This window comes from Symphalangus syndactylus, chromosome X (assembly GCF_028878055.3).
Source record: "Symphalangus syndactylus isolate Jambi chromosome X, NHGRI_mSymSyn1-v2.1_pri, whole genome shotgun sequence".
Lineage (NCBI taxonomy): Eukaryota > Metazoa > Chordata > Mammalia > Primates > Hylobatidae > Symphalangus > Symphalangus syndactylus.
Window position 1 is genome coordinate 139842666 of NC_072447.2, and position 19617 is coordinate 139862282.

At 40.3% G+C, this 19617-nt stretch overlaps 1 protein-coding gene and 1 pseudogene across 1 annotated transcript in view; one reads left to right on the top strand and one right to left on the bottom strand.

Annotated features, from left to right (window-relative positions):
* Positions 1–2670: 2670 nt before the first annotated feature.
* On the bottom strand, positions 2671–3057 carry LOC129476316 (large ribosomal subunit protein eL22-like; annotated as a pseudogene).
* Positions 3058–17494: 14437 nt separating this feature from the next.
* The window catches only part of LOC129475422 (transmembrane 9 superfamily member 2-like), a 53223-nt gene continuing 51100 nt past the window's right edge, over positions 17495–19617 (top strand). Inside the window, exons 1-2 of the mRNA XM_063634922.1 lie at positions 17495–17701; positions 17908–17965. Of these exons, the coding sequence (XP_063490992.1) occupies positions 17629–17701; positions 17908–17965 (131 nt within the window). The 5' untranslated portion in view covers positions 17495–17628. The remainder of the gene's footprint in view (positions 17702–17907; positions 17966–19617) is intronic.

Consider the following 19617-nt stretch of genomic DNA (forward strand, 5'->3'; position numbering starts at 1 on the left):
ATTTTTAGTCTTTTTTAGACTGTGTATCATATATATATATGTATGTATACATATGTGTATGTGTATATATATGTGTGTGTGTATATATATATATATATATATATATTTTTTTTTTTTTTTGAGACGGACTCTCACTCTGTTGCCCAGGCTAGAGTGCAATGGCATGATCTCGGCTCAGTGCAACCTTTGCCTTTCAGGTTCAAATGATTATCCTGCCTCAGCTTCCCAAGTAGCTGGGATTACAGGCACCTGCCACCACGCCCGGCTAATTTTTGCATTTTTTTTTTTATTAGAGATGGGGTTTCACCATGCTGGCCAGGCTGGTCTCAAACTCCTGACTTCGGGAGATCCGCCCGCCTTGGCCTCCAAAAATGCTGGGATTACAGGCGTGAGCTGCTGTGCCCAGCTGTATATCATATTTTTGATTCAGGTTTTGTTATACTTAGTTTCATCTAAGGCTTATTTTTTATAGCTTCAGATATTCTTTCCTGAGACCAAACCCTAATCACCGTATTTGGGGCTAGATCTCAAATCTCGAACATTTACAAATTGTGCTTGGTTTGTGTCATTTCTGTAGATAGCCTGACAGCCATTATAAAATGATTCTTCCTAATCTCATTCTGAAAGCAATTCCACATTAGGAATACCTCGCTTTTGTCCCTATGTATCACCTTTAGTGGTTATCTCCATTTTATAAATGAGGCTACTGAAGCCCAGCAAGCTCAAGTAATTTTCTCAGGATCACAGCTAGCAGGTGGTGCAAGTGATATTCAAAACCATGTCTGTCTGGCCCCCAAACTCATAGTTTTTCTACTATACCATTCTGGCTTTCTTTCTTAAGCGTCTATTATATTTTCTGCCTCAGAGTCACTGTAAAGAAAATGAGAACCATTTATGTTAGAAATGTGTGTGTGCCTTGAATCATCTAGCTAGAGGTCAGGATTACTTGATCCTACATCCTGTAGTTTACCCAAAGTACAATTGGTGAAAACAGGCAATTTACTAGTCCAATAAATATAGTCCAGTCTTCTAATCTTTGGATGAAATACAGAAGTGTAATCTGAGGAAAGGAATGAAATGTACTCTGAAGGGGCCGGGCGTTGTGGCTCATACCTGTAATCCCAGTACTTTGGGAGGCAGAGGCGGGCGGATCACCTGAGGTCAGGGGTTCGAGACCAGCCTGACCAACATGGTGAAACCCCATCTCTACTTAAAATACAAAAATTAGCCAGGCATGGTGGCGTGTGCCTGTAGTCCCAGCTACTCGGGAGGTTGAGGCAGGAGAATCGCTTGAACCTGGGAGACAGAGGTTGCAGTGAGCCGAGATCATGCCATTGTACTCCAGCCTGGGTGACAGAGTGAGACTCTGTCTCAAAAAAAAAAAAAGTGAAATGTACTCTGAAGACATTTAATAAACCTTTCTTCAGTGACTGAGAATAGAATACTATTCAAAGTCTAAGCTATTATCCTAAGTTGATTGAAAGCTGAGGTCCTTATATATTTTTGTCAGTTATCAATCATTTATTAAACATTTAAATGTAAGGACTTTTATTCTTAATACTAAAAACCACAGGAAAACACATCTAAATTGAAGTTCAGATTCATATCAGGAACCTACATAATATGGTGCTAGTGGTCTGTCAGGAAGCAACTGTAGCCATCAAAAAAGCCATACCAGGCTGGGTGTGGTGGCTGACGCTTGTAATCCTAGCACTTTGGGAGGCTGAGGCAGGCAGATCACCTGAGGTCAGGAGTTCGAGACCAGCCTGGCCAATATGGTGAAACCCAGTCTCTACTAAAAATACAAAAATTAGTCGAGCATGGTGGTGCATGCCTGTAATCCCAGCTACTTGGGAGGCTGAGGCAGGAGAATCACTTGAATCCAGGAGGTGGAGGTTGCAGTGAGCCAAGATCATACCACTGCACTCCAGCCTGGGCAACAGAGCGAGACTCCGTCTCAAAAAATAAGAATAAAAGCCATACCAAATGGGAAAATTTGGAAAATCCCCTTATTTCAGGTTAGGTCTCAACCCCTTGTTCCTCAACAGTCAAGTCTAATCCTGGAAGCAATTCCAGAAGAGGGAATTTTCTTTTCCCATTGAAACTTATTTAGTGTACCTAGAAGGCCCTTGGCTTCCAGAGGTGTTACACTGGAAAGAACCAGACACAGTTGAATTAGAATCTTGGCTCTGCCATTTTCTGCTGTATGAACTTGGTTAAATTACTTTGAGCCTGTATTTACGAATTTGTAAAATGGAGATAAAATATTATAACCCCATTTGATTGCTGTCAGGGTGAGGTGAGCTAACATAGAATATTTAGCACGGTGCCTAGCAAGTAGTACACATTTAATGTTTCCTATTTCTCTTTCTCTCCAATATAGGTTCTCCCAGACCTAGGGAGCAGTTGATTTATAAATGTCTCATACAACAATAGCTCATGCATGCAGAGAGACAATTATGCAGTGAGAACATGCTAAGCCATGATATTCTCTATCTGAGTGCCAAAATGTGGCTGTTAGGGGGAGGGTGCAAGCGAGAGTAATGACATATATCTCTAATAGTGCTCTTTCTTTATTTTCTTGTCTTGGGTTGAAAAATGCTTTATTTTTGTTTTTGATTCCCAAGTTTTATTCAAGAAGTCATACAAAATATTCCAGATAAGTGAATTTTAATCCTCATCTTCCTCCTCTTCTGCATCCTGGTTAATTTGGGAGTAATGTAATTGCTGACTCTCTGCTGTTAGCAACTATGTGCAACTAATCAAGTAGGTGATTCTTCTTCAGATATTTTTTTGGTGAGATATTTCAAATATCTTTTGGTAAAAAGCACCTCAGAAGTCACAGTAATCTTGCTCCTGCTCATTTTGATGGTCATACCCCCTCCACCAAGACTCTCAGCTTTTCTGCTCACTTTGATCCTTTCCTGCAAAAGTTGCACAAAATTGGCAGCATCATGATTCCATCTTCTACAGAGTGGGTGCAATCAAGAGTGAACTTCAGAACCTGCTTTTTTTTTTTTAACCCTCCTTTGCCATAAGCTTCTTTATGGGCACCATGGCGGCAGCAGAGGCAGAAAGGGAGGTGGGTGTACTATGCAGGCCGGAAAAATGCTTTTTTTTTTTTTTTAATTATAATGGTGCACATCAACATTTCCCAAACTGCATTATGTGGAACACTAGTCTAGTCAAATAAGTTTGGAAAATGCTACTTTCTACTGCCTCCTTTCTCAGCTTTACAAAACACATAGTAAAGTGTTTAAAAGTCTCCTAATCTCATTCATAATAAAATGTCTTGACTGAGCCTAACTCAGCATTTTACAAATGTATTCGACTCTGGAGTTCCCTCCCCTCCCCTCCCCTCCCCTTCCCTCCCCTTCCCTTCCCTTCCCTTCTTTTTGACAGAGTATCGCTCTGTTGCCCACGCTGGAGCACAGTGGTGGGATCTTGCCTGGTTGCAACCTCTGCCTCCTGGGTTCTAGCGATTCTCCTGCCTCAGCCTCCCGAGTAGCTGGCTAGGATTACAGGCGTGATCCAACATGCCTGGCTAATTTTTGTATTTTTAGTAGAGACGGGGTTTCACTGTGTTGACCAGGCTGGTCTCAAACTCCTGACCTCTGGTGATCCACCCACCTCAGCCTCCCAAGTAGTTGGGATCGCCTGGCTTTTTTTTTTCCCCCATATTTTTAGTAGAGATGGGGTTTTGCCATTTTGGCTAGGCTGGTCTCAAACTCCTGGTCTAAAGTGATCCATCTACCCCGGTTTCCCAAAGTGTTGGGATTACAGGCGTGAGCCACTGTGCCCTGCCTGGAGTACTCTCTTAGGTTAGGGTAGCATTTAGATCCCACTGTGGATGCCATTTTGGCTACCCCAGGTACCCATGCTGGTTGTGTCTTACAGTAGCTCACAAAATCCTACAGAACCTGAAACATACCTCAAACTTTCAGTGTACAAATGAGAAGCAAAGCTTCATATCTTGGTAACTGTAAGTATAAAAGAACTTAACCTGCATCATGGGCTATGAAGGATTTTGTCAATTAGCTGAGTACCTAGTCATCGCTTATTGAATTGTTTCAGTGGGAATGATAGAATTTGAAAATCACTAGTTTTTCAACCTCCAATTAAATATTGATTCAGGTCAGTATGATCAATGAATGTTAAAATTGTAGGTGAATGAGTGTTGGGGAAACTGGTTATTTTTACAGTGGCAAGGTATCACTCTATAGACTGTACACCTTTACAGCCTATAGTATCACCCTACAGACTACTTGCTAACTGCTAATGGAAAAATATAAAAGCGAATAAGTAAATAAACATGAGTTCATATGGTATCTCAGACCCTCATCCAGCACCACAGCATTTCTTCTAGCCTTTTCCCCTGGTTTAGTTGTAATTTCTTTACCTGAAAGTGAGAAACCTGGCTCTCATCATCTATGATGCATTGACTTATTTATTCAACCCTAGCAACCCTAGCATACATGTAGTTTCAGAATTGCTAACACATATCCTTGTGAGAAACATATTCATTCACTAGAGTACAGTGTTTATATAGCACTTTTGGGGCACAGAAATATCTTATCTGGTGTGTATTTTACACTTTAGCTCATCCCCTTAGGACCAGACACGTTTCAAGTGCTGAAGAGCCACATAGGACCAGTGGCTGCCATATTGGCACGGATCTAAACCACCTCATGTGTAGCATCTGTTCCCTTTCCTCTGTGCTTCTACATGTTTTTTTCCCCCCCTTTTGCTGCTTCTCATTTCCAATACAGAAAATTTCACCAGATCCTGTTTGATTCTAGGCCCTTGACTGGGAGAAATACACTGTCTTAGATGTGCTTCTGGTGCACAAAGACATCTTTTTATTTTATTTTTTTTTGAGACAGAGTCTCACTCTGTCGCCAGACTGGAGTGCAGTGGTGTGATCTTGGCTCACTGCAGCCTCCGCATCGTGGGTTCAAGTGATTCTGGTGCCTCAGCCTCCCAAGTAGCTGGGATTACAGGCATGCACTACCATGCCTGGCTATGGCACACAAAGACATTCATGTGGCCAGTGGAGAGGGGAGATGCAATCCTGACACAGGATTGGGGTTGGGGAACATGGACAGGAAGCTAAACTCTATGCACATGATGAAGCACTTACAGATGTCAGAGCCATGCAACAGCTGTGGCTCCTCAGTCACCTGGATCACGATCTCCATTCTCCTGTACTTGTCTTATCACCTTGCTGCAGCCACCTGCAAACTGCTGTTTGGATCCAGAGCCTATAATCATCAGCTGAGCTTGTGGGTCTGAGCCCCTGATCAAGCCTAGACACAGAAAAGTTCAGAGGCAATATAATAATTTTTAGTTTGAAAAGTTTTTGGCCGGGCGCGGTGGCTCACGCTTGTAATCCCAGCACTTTGGGAGGCCGAGGCGGGCGGATCACGAGGTCAGGAGATCGAGACCACGGTGAAACCCCGTCTCTACTAAAAATACAAAAAAATTAGCCGGGCGTGGTGGCGGGCGCCTGTAATTCCAGCTGCTCGGAGAGTCTGAGGCAGGAGAATGCTGTGAACCCGGGAGGCGGAGCTTGCAATGAGCCAAGATTGCGCCACTGCACTCCAGCCTGGGCGACAGAGCGAGACTCCGTCTCAAAAAAAAAAAAAAAGAAGAAAAGTTTTTTTTTTTTTTTCTGAGATGGTGGCTCGCTCTGTCACCTAGACTGGAGTGCAGTGGCACAATCTCAGTTCACTGCAACCTCCGCCTCCCAGGTTCAAGTGATTCTTGTGCCCTAGCCACCCAAGTACCTGGGACTACAGGCACGGGCCACCATACCTGGCTAATTTTTGTATTTTTAGTAGAGACGGAGTTTCACTGTGTTGGCCAGGATGGTCTCGAACTCCTGACCTCAAGTGATCCACCTGCCTTGGCCTCCCAAAGTGCTGAGATTATAGGCGTGAACCACTGCGCCTGGTCTGTTTTTTTTTTTTTCTTTGAGATGGAGTCTCCCTCCGTTGCCCAGGCTGGAGTGCAGTGGCGTGATCTTGGCTCACTGCAACCTCCGTCTCCTGGATTCAAGCAATTCTCCTGCCTCAGCCTCACGAGTAGCTGGGATTACAGGTGCCATCTGCCACACCCAGTTAATTTTTGTAGTTTTAATAGAGACGGGGTTTCACTATCCCAGGCTGGTCTCAAACTCCTGACCTCAAGTGATCCACCCACCTTGGCCTCCCAAAGTGTTGGGATTACAGGTGTGAGCGACCACGCCCGGCCCTATTTTGTTTTTTAATTAGCTGTCATGAGAATGCACTTTAATGTTTTCAGAAAATAATACAGGTTCCCAAACCGGTGTAAAATTTGGAATTTATAATACATTTGTTCAGGAGGCATGAGTCATAAAGATTAACATTTGAGTGAAGACCTTTTGTTTATCAATTTATATGTTTCTTGAGTGCCTATTATGAACTGAGTGTCTATTATGAATTTATTGAATGCCTGTTATGAATTATGAACATTGAATGCCTATTATGAATTATTGAATGCCATAATAAGGTGTTTCTATTCATAATACTTTGCTTTAAAAATTTACAGTCTTTTTTTTTTTTTTTTTGAGACAGAGTTTTGCTCTTGTTGCCCAGGCTGGAGTGCAATGGCACAATCTTGGCTCACTGCATCCTCTGCCTCCTGGGTTCAAGCGATTCTGCTGCCTCAGCCTCCTGAATAGCTGGGATTACAGGCATGCGCCACCATACCCGGCTAATTTTGTATTTTTAGTACAGGTGGGGTTTCACTATGTTGGCCAGGCTGGTTTTGAACTCCTGACCTCAGGTGATCCACCTGCCTGGGCCTCCCAAAGTGCTGGGATTACAGGCATGAGCCACTGCTTCCGGCCAAAAATGTACTGTTTTTATATCACCAAAGGCTTTTTGGTTTCGTTGTAATCACATTAATGTTAGCTATATATTTGAGTTACATAAGCTCCATTTGTTGGCTAGCCTGGGACCCTAGCTAAATTTAAAGCATTGTGTCCAAGTGCAATCACCTGAGGTCAGGAGTTCAAGACCAACCTGTACAACATGGCAAAACCCCATCTCTACTAAAAATACAAAAATTAGCCCAGCATGCTGGTGGGGTCCTGTAATCCCAGCTACTTGGGAGGCTGAGGGTGGAGAATCTCTTGAACCCAGGAGGTGGAGGTTGCAGTGAGCCAAGATTGCGCTACTGCACTCCAGCCCGGGTGACAGAGTGAGACTCTGTCTCAAAAAAAAAAACAAAACATACATATATGTATATGCGTATATATACGTATGTATATGTATATATGTGTGTGTGTGTGTGTGTATATATATATATATATATGGCGTTGCTTTTATTGGAAAATGCATTTCTGATTTTCAGGAAGCATGGATCATTAACTGAATTGAGAATTCCAAAATTTCCCCTCTGGATCTCAGTTTCACCATAATAAATAGAGGGGGTTGAACTCGATTGGTAATTCTCAACCCAAATCACAGTGATGTCCTCTTTTTTTTTTTTTTTTGAGATAGAGTCTCGCACTGTCACCTGTCACCTGGATTGGAGTGCAGTGGTGCGATCTCTGCTCACTGCAACCTCTGCCTCCCAGGTTCAAGTGATTCTTCTTGCTTCAGCCTCCCAAGTAGCTGGGATTACAGGCGCCTGCCACCACGCCTGGCAAATTTTTTTGTATTTTTAGTAGAGATGGGGTTTACTATGTTGGCCAGGCTGGTCTCAAACTCCTGACCTCATGATCCACCCTCCTCAGCCTCCAAAGTGCTGGGATTACAGGCGTAAGCCACCGCACTCGGCCGATGTCCTCGTTTAACAAGTAGTTTATAACTCTCCTTTTACTATTCTAAGATGATGCTAATAGGTAAGGATGAAACTTGTCTATATACATAGTTTCAATAAACATCAATATAACATCCTAACTACAATATAAAGGAGAAACAAAAGGGAGGTAACTTTTAATAAAATAGTTATTTAGGTATATAACTTTTAATAAAATAGTTATTTAGGTAACTATTAGGTAAAATAGTTATTTAGGTAATAAAATAGTTATTTCAGTCATTGTCAGATGCTTGCACCCATGGGTATAATTATTGTAAATCTGGCAACACATGCATATAAAAATAGTATGCACTGGTGGCTCTAATACCACATAACTCTAAATGATGCCATGATTTTCTGAAATGATTAATTTTGGCAAAATTCCAAGCCAAACATGTACCATTTTCCTTCAACTGATATGGCAGTTGTGTTCTTGGGAAAAAATATCAGCGAATATTGAAACCGTGTAAAAATACTTTATCTGTAAAAGGGAGTTAGGGCTGGGTGCAGTGGCTCACGTCTATTATCCCAGCACTTTGGGAGGCTGAGGTGGGAGGATTACTTGAGCCCAGGAGTTCAAGACCAGCCTGGGTAACAGAGTGACACCTTGTCTATAAAAAAAAAAAAAAAAAGCCGGGCGTGGTGGCACACCTGTGGTCCCAGCTACTGAGGAGGCTGAGGTTTGAGGATCATTTGAGCTTGGAAAGTCGAGGCTGCAGTGAGCAATGATTGCACCACTGCACTCCAGCCTGGGCAACAGACAGAGGCCTTGTCGCAAAATAAAATAAAATAAAATAAAATAAAATAAAATAAAATAAAGGTGTGGCTGAGTTAGAATCTAGGCTCAGGTAATCATAAGCAGTTTTGCACCCACATGAAAGTTGAGTGGGGCATTTGAAAGAGTTGTAAGACATTGTACAGTTCTCAGTTCTCCATTGTGTGGGTCTCCCTGTGCCTTGCAGGACATCTCTGTTAATACTAGCAGCGTCACCGCACATTCTCATTGTGCCCCCTAGAGGGTGCTGCTCCTCTTGTTGAGAACAACTGGACTAGAAGATCGAATTGCCGGCCGGCCTGATTCTTTTTTGAGTCCCTACATGAAATTTTTTTTAAATTTACATTTTTATTTTTATTTTTTTAGACGGGGTCTCACTCTGTCGCCCAGGCTGGAATGCAGTGGTGCGATCTCGGCTCACTGTAGCTTCGACCTCCCAGGTTCATGCCATCCTCCCACCTCAGCCCCCCAAGTAGCTGGGAGCACAGGCGCGAGCCACCATGCCCCGCTAATTTTTGTATTTTTTTGTAGAAACGGGGTTTCGCCATGTTTCCCAGGCTGGTCTCGAACTCCTGAACTCGAGCGATCCACCCGCCTCAGCCTCCAAAAGTGCTGGGACTACAGGTGTGAGCCACCGCGTCCCGCCCCTTCATGAATTTTTATTGAATGAGACCTATCATAGGGTACTGTGTCATGGATCAAGAAGTCTTTTATGTTTCTACATTTGCTTCTTGTGCCTCCATTATTACCAACGTTAGAGACCTGTTTACCTCATATGGTATTATGAGAATTGCTGTCTTATAAAAGATTTTGAAACTCTAGAATGTAAAGAATGCAGCATAATTCATTAATTTTAAATGGGTTAAAAATAGTTTTTACCACTTAGTTATCTTTTCGCATTTGTCATTTTGTTCTCAAATATGCCTTAGGATTTTTAAATAATTTTTTACTTTCCTAGGGAAAAGTAATATGTGTTGTGGTCCATTATTTCCAGTAGATGGCAATGTTTGGTGCAAAAAAGAGTGTATAGCAACTGCAGATTGCCCTGGCTCTCTTTGTACTTAAAATCCAAACTTCATAGTGTGTGTTTGAAAGTACTGCTCTTTTTTTTTTTAATGATGTGATATGAATTAACTCAGTTAAACCAATGGATAGGCTGGTAAAGAGGTGCATGTAATTCAAATTTTCACAAAATAACATTTTACTGTTGCAAAAATAATTTTTTAAAGGAGTTCCTAGAAAAATGCAACAATATTTTAATAGAAGGCTAAATTCGTTCGTGAGGTATTTACCTTTTGATTTATCAGTTATATAAATTATGATTTTCTTATAGGTTTTTTTTAAAAAATAATTTATTTTGAAACAGTTTCAGACTTACAGAAGAATTGCCAGAATAGTACAAAGAATTCCAGTAGTCCCTTTAGCCGGATATCCCGACTGTTAACACTGTACCTCATTTGCTTCATTGTTCAGTCTTCTGGGTGGGTGTCCATTATCATTAGTCTTTGAATCTTTTGAGAGCTAGAGGTTGTCTAATCACCCCTAAACACTCCAGAGGGTACTTCCACAAAACGAGGTCACTCTCCTACCAGCATACAACCCTCTGAATCAGGAATCAATACTGTCCAATCCATATCCATCCATGCAGCTCTTACCAGGTGGTCAACAGTATCACTCTTTCCCTTTCTGGTTCACAGTCCTATCTAGGATTATGATTTTGGTCTCCTGCGATCTAGACTAAGTTCGTTAGTCTTTCATACCCTTGAAATTTTTAAAGGGTACAGACATTACATTCTGTATGATGACTATCATCTTGAGTCTTAAGGATGTTTCCTCATGACCAGATGCTTGCATTCTTGGTAGGAATACATGAGGAGGCACATGATGCTAACCTGTCCCGTCACTGGTAGCGTTAATAGTGGTCATCAGGATTTACCTCAAATCTATTGTAGGATTAAAGCCCATTTTAAAAAAGCTTTTTTCATGTTTTTATTTTTTTTTGTTTAAAAAAGCTTTTTTCATGTTTTTATTTTTTTTTGTTTAGGCTGGGTGCGATGGCTCCCGCCTGTAATCCCAGCACTTTGGGAGGCTGAGGTAGTAGGATGGCTTGAGCCAAGAGTTCAAGACCAGCACTGGCAACATAGAAATTATCTAAGAGTAGTGGTGGTACATGGCTGTAGTCCCAGCTACTTGGGAGGCTGAGGTGGGAGCACCGCTTGAGCCAGGGGAAGTCGAGCTGCTGCACTCCAGCCTGGGTGACAGAGCAAAGACGCTGTCACAAAAAAGAAAAATAAAAAGATATAAACATACGTAATAATTTTTTTCCAAATTTTTGTTTCTTTAATCTTTTTTTCCTGGCTTATTTTTCCTTCATATAAAACTCATTTTAATTAAAATCTTTCATTTGGGTTTTTATTTTTTTTAAAAAAAAATATAGTGACTTTCTTCATATGCCCCAAACTTCATAAAAAAAAAAATCCAAAGATATTTCAAGCATAGCTTCGCCAATCTGTGCCTGTATTTTTCTTTTGCTAAGATCATGCCATGGACTTGAGGGGTAATAACACTGCAATAATGGCCTAAGTATTTGTTGGGGGTTATAATTTTTTTTTTTTTCTGAGACGGAGTTTCACTCTTGTTGCCCAAGCTGGAGTGCAATGGCGCCATCTCAGCTCACTGCAACCTCTGCCTCCTGGGTTCAAGCTATTCTCCTGCCTGAGCCTCCTGAGTAGCTGGGATTACAGGCATGTCCCACCACACCTAGCTAATTTTGTATTTTTAGTAGAGATGGGGTTTCTCCATGTTGGTCAGGCTGGTCTTGAACTCCTGACCTCAGGTGATCTGCCCGCCTCTGCCTCCCAAAGTGCTGGGATTACAGGCATGAGCCACTGTGTCCGGCCAGGGATTATCATTTAAGATCATAATATATTGGCAATATCTTAAAGCTCTTGACAAGTTGAATTTGATCACACATCAGCAGAAACAACTTCATTCATAATTGTGTTTTCTTATGTTTTATTCAGTACTCAAAACTACAACATAAAAGAAAATCTTTTTCTTTTCTTGAAACAGGGTCTCACTGTTGCCGAGGCTGGAGTTCAGTGGCACAGTCACAGCTCACTGCAGCCACAAACTCCCTGGCTCAGGTGATCCTCCCACCTCAGCTTCCTGGGTGTCTAGGACAATAGGCACTCACCACCAAAATACTTAACATACAAAAAATGTAAAATATAGGAAATGGGTAGGGCGTGATAACTTGAGCCTGTAATCCCAGCACTTTGGGAGGCTGAGGTAGACAAATTCCTTGCGCCCAGGAATTTAAGACCAGCCATGGCAACATAGTGAGATCTCATCTCTGCAAAAAACTAAAAAATTAGCTGGGCATTGTGGCGCACACCTGTGGTCCCAGCTACTTGAGAGGCTGAGGTGGGAGGATCACTTGAGCTAGGGAAGTCGAGGCTGCAGTGAGCTGTGATCACGCCACTGCACTCCAGCCTGGGCGACAGAGCAAGACTGTCTCAAAAACAAAAACAAGAAAAAACAAAAAACCCAAAACCAAAAAACAACAAAAAACAAATGATGGGTTAAGTAGTTGAACAAGGTTTTATAATCAAACAAAATACCCTAATAACAAACCTATTTGCAGAGGGTGGAGTTGGTGGGTTGCAGTGAAGCAAGTTGTTTTTTAGTTGAATTTAAGCAATATCAGTAACATTTGTATATTTGTATATGGTGAAGACTTCAAACCAGATAGAAAAGGTATAAGTAAATCTCTCCCTTCCTTTACCCTCCAATTCCCACTCTCTCCATCTAACAGTATAAGCATGATTTTTTCTTATTTATCCTTCCAGAAAAATATTTGTACCTACAAGATATGTATATCATATTCTTGGGAAAAAGTGGAATCTTGCCACACATACTTTTCACCTTTCTTTTTCACTTAATGCTATTTCATAGAGATACTGTCACTTATAGATGCACATCATTCTTTTTAATGGTTGCATATTATTTGCATGGATTACCATAGTTTATTCTCATTGTGATGGGCATATTTGGTTGTTTCTAGGTTTTTAAATTTATAGACAAAGCTACAGTGACTCTCATTATATATACTTTTGTGTACCTTTGCAAATGGAAATATGATCAGGACAAAAGGGACAAAATGAAATGAAGTATGGGGTGAATTTAGGGTTACAGAAAAGTAGTAGCAAAGAGATGCTATTATTGGTGAATAGCAGCAAGCTAAAATTATTTCCTCCTAGTCTCTTTTAAATGAGGTAGAATATTAGGAAATGAAAATAAGAAGGCCGGGTGCGGTGGCTCACACCTGTAATCCCAGCACTTAGAGAGGCCGAGGGAGGCTGAGGTGGGTGGATCACCTGAGGTCAGGAGTTCGAGACCAACCTGGCCAACATGGCGAGACTCCATTTCTACTAAAAATACAAAAATTAGCCGGGTGTGGCTCATGTCTGTAATCCCAGCTACTCAGAAGGCTGAAGCAGGAGAATCGCTTGAACCTGGGAGGTGGAGGCTGCAGTGAGCTGAGATCGTGTCACTGCACTCCTGCCTGGGTGACAGAGTGAGACTCCATCTCAAAACAAAAACAAAAACAAAACACAAAAAAGAAAATTAAAAAATGTCAAAGTAGATCATATAATTCCATGAAGTTAAAAGTAAAGAAATGGAGAAAGTACATGCAGAATCGTTTTTCCATTGGTTTCAGGATTATAACCAGCAAAAACTCAACTAACATTTGGTCATACGATTTTATATTCCTGTTTTAGGAAAACAAAACTGTCAAGTGGGCTTCTAGGTGAGATTAGATTTTGGAGTCTGTGCCTCATACTAATATTCAGTGGTTTAGGTAAGCACTTCATGAAGTAAAAAGTAAGTAGTTTTGAGGTAGAAATGTAAATATATATATTTAAATTGACATATTTTGTTATCACAGATGATCTTGGGTTACCTCTTTTTCCTTCTCTGTGACTGTAGTTTCCTCTCTCCTCCCTTCCACTCTCCACATACACAATGAAAAAAAAGATAACTGTGTTTTGAATATGTTAATGTTTATGCTGAAGGGAAAGAGCAATCCGAAATGTCATGGAGATACTACGTCTGCATGGAATGAATATTGGGGTGGGGAGTCAGCGAGATATGACTGTGGAAGTTGACAGTGTGCAAGAGATGAAAAATAAAATGGAATGGAAGCTTTTGTTTGTGGGTTCAAAAAGTTCAGGCACAGTAGAGAGTTAGGAAAAATAGTAACCAGCTGTAGTAACCAGCTGGGGTAGAGGAAGGTAGGGATGTCATAAAAATCTGGGAAGGGATGAGAAAAGGGTGAAAGGATTTCATATGACAAACCCACAACTTCAAGTGGCTGTGTCATCAAGGCAGGTCATATAGAGGAGAGGATCGTATGGAGATAATGTCTGCCAGTGAAGGACCATTTACTCTTTTTAGTCCCTATCGTGATGCTGTGGTAGGCTCTGAGCTGAACAGTGAATAAGGCAGAGGACATGCTAGTGGACCCGGAGTGAAAGGATTTGATTCCTCAGGAATCTTCAACAGGATGAAACCACAGAGTTAGAAGCCTGTGGCTATGGAAAGAGTAGTTTCACATGGGATGGACTCATTGAGGGATGAACCAACTGAGAACATAACTAATGACTAGGGCCGTGATAAAGTGCTGAGAGTGGGAGTAGGATGTGAAGTTAGTAACTTAGGAGATTGAACAGAGAAGCTGGTCAAAAAGAAATGAATTTGTCTATATTGTATTTTATTCCTTGTTGTCTTTATATCCTGTGATAAAGCAATCATGGGTCAAAGGAGATTACAAAAGTAAAAATGAAAGTAAGGGCCCAGTATGGTGGCTCGCACCTGTAATCCCAGGGCTTTGGGAGGCTGAAGTGGGAGGATCACTTAAGGGTGGTAGTTCAAGACCAGCCTGGGCAACATGGAGAGACCCTGTCTCTAAAATAAAAATTAAAAATTAAAAAAGTGAAAGTAAGGAATGGTGTGATACTAGGAGTATGGTCTTCTGGAGTGATGATTCTCCTTATACTCCCATTGACTTTAAAATGAAAATACCCTTCCTCTCCTTTCTTTGTTCCTGTTATTCTTCCTCCTCCTCCTCCTCCTCCTTGTCCTCTTGCTTCTTCCTATGGTAGCTTTTCCTGAGAGGCTTCTGTTTGGGCAACAGTTCCAATCCCATTTTGTCACCCCCCATAAGTCTCCGCAGATACAGTCTATTTAAATGGTTTCTCCAAAGGGGTTGTGAAAGTGAAGGACCTCTAGATAGATTATGAGGGCTAATTTCTAGTAGTAGTAATGTAACAACAAATGTACTGTATTTTAGTTTCTGTCTTGACTTAATTTACTTACAACATTTAACAGACGTTTAGATGTCAGTAGCCTTATTGGCATCTCACTAAAACAGTGCTGGACTTTTCATAGATTCTGGTGAAACTTTTTTGGGTGTGTATGGGTTTGGCTGGGGAGATGGGATGGCAGAAGGCATTGGCTTTGCTTTGGGGATAGTTTTTAAGTTTTAGTTTTAGAAACAGGAAGAGCTGGTAGATAAGTGGTTCTTGGGATCTTTGCCCTGAAGCTCATAGAGTAATAAAGACTATGGCCTTGATCCATTGGCTAAGAAGCCAGTCAGCCAGTAGTTCAACCTGTGTCTCCTGAACTTAGGTTGTCGGTTCCATGCTCCCAAACTAAGTTTGTGTTACAGATCTTATTTACTTCTTATTTCTCTTTGAGAAGGTACTCTTAAAGTTTTCTAAAAATAACCTTAAGAGTAGTGTTGCTTCTATTACTTTATTTGTAATACTCTTTTGTAACATAACTTTAAGTTCACTTAATATATTGATGCATTCAGTCATTGATCTAAATTTAACGTTAGAAAACTGATTTACATAATGATAATTTGAGTGTCTTTCTTTTATATGTACATGCATTTTTTTTTCAGTGCCCAATCAGGAAGTTTTGAGATTTAACTTCTCTTTTTTTCTTTCTTAAATTTTCTGGTATTGTGAATTCCTTTGTTATTATTTTCTTATCTGGAATGGTGGCTATCATCATATTAAGGATTCTCCATAAAGATATTATCAGATATAATAAGATGAATTCTCCCATAAGTAAAAATGCATATGTTTGATTCAACAAATACTTAAGTGCCTATTCTGCCCAGTTTTCATCAATGTTATATTTCTACTTAAAGTATTGCACCTTGAATACAACACATTTTTTATGCCTAGTGATTTTGTATGTTATACCAAATCAGAAAGTACAGAGTTGTGTAAATTTTTTTAAAAGAACAGGGAGGTTTATTAAGAGTTGTTTATCATCAAGTTTTTGGTTATATCCTTTTTTATGTGTTTCTGAACTCAAAATGTCATTATTAAAGATTTTCATTGATTAGAAGTATGAGATAACAATATGAAACATTGCAAAATACTATAATTTAGGTTATACTGTTTATACTGTTTTGACTCTTGTGACCACTTGTGTATTGGTCAATTTTTAATTGCTGTAACATTGGTCAAGTTCCTTTTGTAGGTTAAATCATTTTGCTTTCTTCATGAAAAGTAAATCAGTTGTGTGTTTTATGTAATTAACACACTCCCTCGGATGCAAAACTTTGAGTAAGGGAGTGATTCATTTGTGTGGCAGGATCATGTACCTTCCAGACACCTGCTAAATTCATAATGAGCCATTGGTTTCCAGTTAGTCTGCCTTTAAAGGAAAATTCTGTTTCAACTAACTTTCAGAGCTCTTGTAACTTTCTGTCATAGTAACTTGTATGTTTGTTAGAGACTTTCTTATGTGTGGGAGGATGCCCAGCAGGAGTTTGGCTGGAAGATGATTCATGCAGTTGTTTTCAGGCCCCCAAAGAACGCAATGTTGCTGTCAGCCTTCCTGGGTCAAGGAACACAAATTTTGTTTGTTACCTTTATTACTTTAAATGAGTACACTCAGATATGTCTTAAACATTCATAGTAAGCTGCTGGCATATGTTAAACTTTGATTCCTTTGTACAAAGGGACTTGGAAAATTATACCCTAAAGTTAATGGAAATCTGTGTTTTATAGTATTTGCATTTCTGTCTTCTCAAATTAAGGATATTAGTCTAAGTATCTTCCTATATCAAGCACCTTCCATAGCTTCTTTAGTTCTGAATAGTTTACTGTAAACTCCAATATGTATATTCCTTGCTTTGCAAAATAATGCATTCTTAAAATCAGTACGTGAGTAGAATCATATTTTAAGTGGGCTAAGGGAGTTCATAATTTAAAAGCTAACATTTTGAAATGCTACAGCAAGCCTAAGTGCTGGTCTTTAAGTGTATAAATGGAATGGCATCTGTAGTGGGCTCACAATGGCTGATGAACCCTAGTGCCTTCATTTATAAACTAAAAATGGAGCTTGTCAGTTTTTGATAGCCAGAGTAGTGATTTTTGTAAACAAAGCTGCTGTAAAAAATGGCTCATTAGATGTTTCAGATGTCAATGATAATTTCAAAAATCAGCTTTCAGGGTTATATTTTCCTGAGACCAGTTCTCACTTTGATTTTTTTTCATTCCTCAGCTTGAATAAAAGGAAACAGAAGGAAATTTCTTTGGGAAAAAAAGAAGTGCTGTTTTTGGAGTGACTACCGAAGTGTGGGAAAGGGGGAGATATTCTGTGTAATTTTGATTTAGACAGTGAAATTAAGGCTAATTCAACTTATGAAAACTTACTTCCACTTACCTTGAATGGAAAATCAGACTTTTTCATTACGAAAAAGTGTCAAGTACTTAGCTAAGCAAATAACATTTGCTTGTAGCATCCCTTGCTTGTAGTACTCCCATTAGATAATTTCCTTGTGTGCTGTTTCATATAATGTCTTAATAAGGTTGTGCTTAATTTCTTATAAAGTCCTATGTACTTTGAGACTATTATTGTTGCTGGTTTTCTATTTCATTTTTGTGCCTTTAGGTCTGGCCTGCCTTGGTTTTCCTTCTCCTGCCAATGGAGGAGCTTTAATGACCTGTGCCATTGTGTTATGGGTCCTTCTGGGAACCCCTACCAGATATGTGTCTGCTGTAATGTATAAGAGTAAGCATTACAACTGTTACTATTCCAGGAAGTTGCTGTGTGAAATGTAGAAATTAAAAGGCTGTGAAGTAAAAAATAAAAAAAATTGCATGGGGGAATTTTAGCCGACTTATGAAAATGTAATTGTGCCTTGATTACTCTAAAGTATTTGTAAAGTGGACTAAATCAAGTTGCTAAAGTAACTATTCTGTTTTTTACTTCCTCAGCATTTAGAGGTGTTAAGTGGAAGACAAATGCCTTGCTGACAGCACTATTATGTCCGGGGTTAGTATCTCATGTTCTCTTTTCCCTATGCAATTATATGCTTCCTTATACTTCATCTTGGAAAAAAAAGTCATTGTATACTATAACAAAAAGTAGGAAGGACATGAATGACCATTGTGCTTTGTGTAGTCGCAGCATTCCCTTTCTGTTGTATCTACATTCTTTTTATTTTTTTGTACGTCTTAAGCTTTAATACAAAGAGATGGTGATGGTGGTGCAGTATTCAATTTTTTTTTTTTTTTGAGACAGGGTCTCACTCTGTCTCCCAGGCTGGAGTGCAGTGGCACAATCTCGGTTCACTGCAACCTCTGCCTCCCAGTCTCAAGTGGTCCTCCCACCTCAGCCTCCCTAGTAGCTGGGACTACAGGTGCACACCACCATGCCCAACTAACTTTTGTATTTTTAGTAGAGATGCGGTTTCACCATGTTGGCCAGGCTGATCTCGAACTCCTGACCTCAGGTGATTCACCTGCCTCAGCCTCCCAAAGTGCTGGGATTTACAGACATGAGCCACCACTCCCGGCCAGTATTCAATTTTGATCTTTGTTTTTGAAGCAGATTTCATAAATGTTTATCTCAGTTATACATTTTGCATTCCGTCATGCTAGAGTTGCAATTTATGCACGACATTTTGTTATTCTTGTTGCTGCCTTCAGTGATTATTTCTTCCTGTCTCACCTAGTTACTGCAGCGTCGTTAGTGACTGCAGTTTCAAGGTACAGTCATAGTCAAAGTGAGGGTAGGAGTGATGCTGTGCAGTGGCTGTGAGAGTAGCTTATCTAGTGTCGTAATTATATAGATGCAGAATCTGTAGCCAAACTACGAACTAAAGAGCAACTTGTTCTGGGTCTCACTTGAAGTCAGTAAAAGGGCCAGGCTGTATATAACTCAGTGTCCCCTCTCCTGCATCCTATCCATTCCTCTTCCTGCAATACTTCACTGATAAAGTGCTGAATTGCTTAGGGTTTTGTCTCCAAATTCCTTGATATGTTTTTGTCGTAGTCAGCTTGGATTGCCGTAACAAAACACCATAGACGGAGTGGCTTAAAAACAGGATGCTAGCATAGTTGGCTTCTGGTCAGAGCTCTCTTCTGGCTTGCAGATGGTTGCCTTTATCCCTGTGTCCTCACATGGCAGGGTGGGGAGAGAGAGAGAGAGAGAGAGAGAGAAGAGAGATAGAGATAGAGATAGAGCTGTCTCTACTTATAAGGGCACTATCCCATCATAGGGACCTACTTAGGTCTGAAAAGCCCCATCTCCAAGTATAATCACATTGGAGGTTAGGGCTTCAACATATGAATTTGTGGGGGGCGGGGGTTGGATGTGCACAATTCATTCCATAGCATGTTTCATTCATTCATAGAAAGAAAAAAATTGTCTCCTTGATATGTTTTGAAGGACAGTCTTTTTGTTTTGTTTTTAAGGAAGTAGTAATGAATTATATCTTAATTGTTATGTGGTACTTAACTATTTGTAACAAAATTTCCACGTCCTTAATGATGGAAGTGTATCATAATAGGAAAAGAGGTCCTACACTAAAAATTTTACAGAGTAAATTCAGTTACATGGACATGATACTGATTAGTGATAAAATGAGGGTAGATGAATTCATAATGCTCTGTAACTGAGTATAATGCCATCAATGATGCAAT